This window comes from Elephantulus edwardii, unplaced genomic scaffold, assembly GCF_000299155.1.
Source record: "Elephantulus edwardii isolate Elephantulus edwardi_28Jun2011 unplaced genomic scaffold, EleEdw1.0 scaffold00026, whole genome shotgun sequence".
Classification (NCBI taxonomy): Eukaryota; Metazoa; Chordata; class Mammalia; order Macroscelidea; family Macroscelididae; genus Elephantulus; species Elephantulus edwardii.
Window position 1 is genome coordinate 18,745,718 of NW_006399776.1, and position 4,815 is coordinate 18,750,532.

A 4,815-nucleotide genomic window follows, 5' to 3' on the forward strand; every position below is an offset into this window, starting at 1 on the left:
TCACTGTGTCATTTCATTTTGCTGAAGATTTTCACTCTTTTAATGATTCTCATTTTTCCACACATCATGTAGTTTTCCCACAGGATTTCACCCTGCTAGCAACATACTCAATATTTGTGAGAAAATCTTTCCCCATCCTTGCCTCTAAGGAACACACTGGTTTCATTTCCCCAAAGAAATATTTGTTCTTTTGGCAGTCCATTGGATATTCCACACTCTTCACCAACACAACAATTCAAATACGTTGATTCTTCTTCAATGTTCCTTATTCATTGTCCAACTTCCAGGTGCATAGGAAGCAACTGAAAATACTGATACATTAATCAGGTGCACCTTAGTCTTTAAACTGACATCCTTGCTCTTAGCGCAGTGTAGAGATCTTTGACTGCTTATCCCAATGCAAAACACGGTTTGATTTGTTGACAGCTAGTACCCAGAATGTTGATTGTGAATCCAAGAATAATTAAATTATTGACAATTTCAAACATTTCCCCCTCTATTGTGATGTTGTCTGTGATGATTTTTGTTTTCTGGATGTTGTGATGTAATCCATATTGAAGGTAATAGGTTTTATCATCTTAGTGCTTCAGCTTTCTTCACTTTGTGCAAGCATAGTTGTAGTATCTGCATAACACAAGTTCTTGAGAGTTTTGCCAATCTTGATAATACTCTCTTCTTCATATGGCCAGTTTCTCAAATTATGCATTCAGCATACAGATTTAACAGCTATGGCTAAAGGATACTACCTTGTTCCATACTTTTCCTAATTTCAAACCATATAATGTTTCCTTTTTCCCTTCAGAACACTGCTTCTTGCTATAGGTTTCTGGGATTCTCATTCTTTTCACTGTCATCCATAATTTATCATAATACACACAAATAAATTTCTTTGTATAAACAATATTACTCAAGTAAATATATTTTCATCATTCTGTTTTCACTCAAGATCTGTTTGAAATCAGTAATTATATTCCTTATTCCTTGATTTCTTCTAAATCCAGCTTAAATTTCTGCAAGTTCCCTGTTATTTGACTGTTCCAGTTGTTTTTTAATAATTGTCAGCAAGATTTCCCTTGTATGTGATATGAATAATGTTCAATAATTTCTGCACTCTTAGATCACATTTTTTTTCAATGTTCATAAATAAGAATTTCTTCCAGTTAGCTTTCAAAGTCGTCCTTTGAAATCTTCTGTTCATATTTCTTTCTTTTGTTTGGATTATTTAGGCCCTAGTATGAGTTTCAGATTCTCTTCTGACATCCAATTTGTCCTTTCTTTCTCCTCTGCCTTTGCAATGACTTTTTCCTTTCTTTATGGATGATTTCCTTGATGTCTTCCCATAACTTATTTGGACTTCAATCGTTAATGCTAAGTGTTTCAAATCTGTTCTTGAAATGGTTTTTCAATTCATTTAAGAAAGACTCCAGTTTGTAATTTTGTGTTCATATATTTGTTTACATTTTCTTCAGCTTTTATTTTACTTATTTACACATGAGTAGTTTATGGTCTGTTCCATGGTCATCCTTTGGCCTTGTTTTGACTGCTTGATATTAAGCTTCTCTTTTTACTTTAGTTCCACAAATATAATAATTGTATCCGACAAGTGAGATGCATTCAACAGGAAGTATCTCCTAAGTGAATTAATGAGTGATTTATAGCTTGAATTCTCCTTTCATCAGGCCTTATTATAAAACCTCTTTTAACAGAATGTGTGCCTGTGCAATAGTCTCTTCATGGAAGATTTCACCTCTTGGTTGCGGAGAGTATAAATAACAGGATTCATCAAAGGGAAAATCACAGTGTGAAAGAAGGAAACCACCTTATCAGCCGGCAAGGCCCTAAACGGGCGAGTGTAGATAAAGATGGCAGGTCCAAACATGAGAAATATAATAATGACATGAGTTGTGCATGTGGATAGAGCCTTGTTTTTTCCTTCAGAAGAGGATCTATGTACATGGCAGAGGATGACTGCATAGGAGACCAGAAGGCCTAGAAAACACAGGAGGGTGAGCAAGCCACTGTTGAAGACCATCAGGAGCTCCACTACGAAGGTGTCTGTGCAAGCCAGCTTGATGACCTGCGGAACATCACAGAAGAAGTTATCTAGCTGGTTTGGCCCACAGAAAGGAAGCCGGAGGATGAGAATGACTTGGATAATGGAGTGAACAAGGCCCCCAAACCACAAAGCCAATAGTAACATATAGCAGGACTTAGGATTCATGAGAGTTGAATAGTGTAAGGGCCTGCATATGGCAATGTAGCGGTCAATGGCCATCACAACAAGAAGTAACCCCTCTCCTCCTCCAAGAAAATGCAGGAAGAAGAGCTGAGTGATGCAGCCTCTGTAAGAAATCACCTTCTTCTCAGAGAGAAAGTCCATCAGCATCCTGGGAGCCACAATGAAGGAATAAGACGCATCCAGGAAGGCCAGGTTACCCAGGAAGAAATAAAGAGGAGCTGAGAGACCAGGGTCTGATCTGATAGTGAAGATAATGAGTAAATTTCCAGGCAGGATGATGAGGTAGAAAATTAAAATCAGCACAAAAACCAGGAGCTGAATATCTTGGGACTGAGTCAGACCAAGTAGGATGAATTCTGTCACCACGGTATTGTTTCTTATCTCCATTCCCTTTACCTATAAAACATCAAGGAGCAGAGAGTTAATTTCCATTATCAAGACCATAGTTTTCAAGCCAAAATCAAGATTTTTTAATTTTATGTTACACCATTATTAACCCACAGAAAAACAAATCCCTTTAGCCTCACTCTTTTAATTTCATTACTGTCAAAACCTTAGTTCTCAAGCCACACTCTTATTCCACTTCAGTGTTCTCTATTGTGAGTTTCTGAAGTACCTTTACCTAGATTTGTTCCTGACTTGCCTTAGACAAATGAAAATTTTTCTGGTTGAGGACAAAGTTGACCCTAGTTATTGAAGTAATTGATACTCTTTAGATGTGGTGCTGAATAAGAAAATTGAACATGCCATGGACTCCCAAGAGGATAAATAAATCTGTCTTGGAGAGGGTGAAACCAGTTTACTCCTTGGCAGAAAGGATTTTAAAGCTCTGTCACATATATTTTGGGCATGTTGCCAGAAAGGATCAGTCCTAGGAGAAGAACATCATTCTTGAAAAGGTAGTGGGTCAGTGCAGAAGAGAAGGACCCTAGATGAGATGGATTTGATGGTATTAATAAATTCAGAATTCTCTAAATATGTATCAGTTCTAAAACTATAGTTGTAAAGCAGATATCAGTTTTCTCAAGCCTGCAAAACTAGTTAACTTTGTCTTTGAATTTTTTGTTCCTTTCTTTAGTCATATAAAGTGGTTTAATATGTCTGTGTACAAGGAGAGGAAATGTATCTCTCCTAGAATGGGCTACCTCTTTGAAACTTTTTCCCAGCCATATGTAAATTGTATCTTAGTTTGCCAGGAAGGGGAGTGCACCTTTCCTGAGTTAGCCTTTATCTTTTCAAAGCCTGTTTTCCTCAGTCATGTGTTAACTATTTTGTAGGTTGCCTATTTACTAGAACCTGTGTGTGAATTTTTGTGGGTTTTGTGTCGTGGTTTTTGGTGTGTTTTTTTTTCAAATGTAGAACTTCTTTGCTATTACTAAAAAATGTGCATTGTTGAAGGAGTTGGTGTCTAATCCTAGTATAAAAACCTAATGACCACTCCCAGAGGGGGAGGCAGTCTCTAAGAAGGATCTCACTGCTTTCTCCCAGATCTGTAACAAAGTGCTTATGGATATGCAGTGCGTCTTATTAGCAGTTGAGTACTGCGGAAAGAACCCCTTGCATTCAGTAACAGGGAGACACAGTGCTTTTGGCAATAGGGTCAGTTTTATCTGAGAAAATGAGGTTGGCTCAAGATAGGGAAAGATTCAGAGTTCAGAGTTCATAGGGTCATTATTAGTCATAGCTGACTTGAGGGCACATAACAACAACAATAGTTATTGAAATCTGGATTTTATTGGAATATGGGGAGAATATTGACAGCAGAGAGGAACAAAGGAGTTATGGACCTGGTCCATATCCTGACTGTAGAAGTTTTTCATGTCTATTTTGTGAAAATTTAAATTATTATATGACAATGATATGTAATTTTTGTTTGTTGTTGTTGTAGTAGTGTACCATTGAGGCTGAACCAACCCATAGCTAACCCTCTAGTGGATTTTTAGGGACAGCAAATCACATGGGAGGAGATCGCCTGCTCTTCTGCAGAGCGCCTGGTGGATTTCATCCTCATGCCTTTGGAGTTGCAGCACAGTTTCTTACCACTAGGCCACAAGAATGACAAAAGTGGTTGAGCTTATTCTAAATTTCCTTTTTTTTTCCTCTTTAGAGTATCCATCAAGCTGATTTAAAGGGGGAAAATTGTCTTAGATTTCAGATGAAGACCAGAAGCTTATCTGCACAGTAGTTTCAACTGGGAATGCTTACCCTGAGGATGCACAGGATAATTGATTGATATGAAAACATTAGCTGAATTCACATAATAGTTTTTACTGTGTCTTGTAAGTTTAATATTTTATAATTTACATACTATAACTAAATATTTATATTAATGCTGTGTATTAAAAATGTTTTCTTAAAAATACTGAGTTTGAATATTCTTAGGCAGGTAGATCGAAATACAGTAACTTATGTATTTTAAGTTACATTGCAAACTTGTTATAGAACAGTTTCATGGAATATGGAGTGAACAGGAGGGAAGTACTAGTGAGCCTACTTCCTTTAAGTGAAAGGGGAGATAGGACAAAGAGAAAAGAGATATTAAAAGGCATAGAGAAATAAGAGATTCGCAGTCACTC

The 4,815-nt window shown here is 36.9% G+C and overlaps 1 protein-coding gene across 1 annotated transcript; it reads right to left on the reverse strand.

Annotated features, from left to right (window-relative positions):
• Positions 1–1,699: 1,699 nt before the first annotated feature.
• LOC102865875 (olfactory receptor 4N4-like) lies at positions 1,700–2,626 on the reverse strand. The gene has a single exon (XM_006883082.1). It carries the CDS (start codon positions 2,624–2,626, stop codon positions 1,700–1,702), a length of 927 nt encoding a protein of 308 aa, XP_006883144.1.
• Between the last annotated feature and the right edge of the window lie 2,189 nt (positions 2,627–4,815).

What these genes read in the sequence shown, in the direction of transcription:
- LOC102865875 (XM_006883082.1), bottom strand. Translation starts at nt 2,626, where the DNA reads ATGGAGATAAGAAACAATACCGTGGTGACAGAATTCATCCTACTTGGT.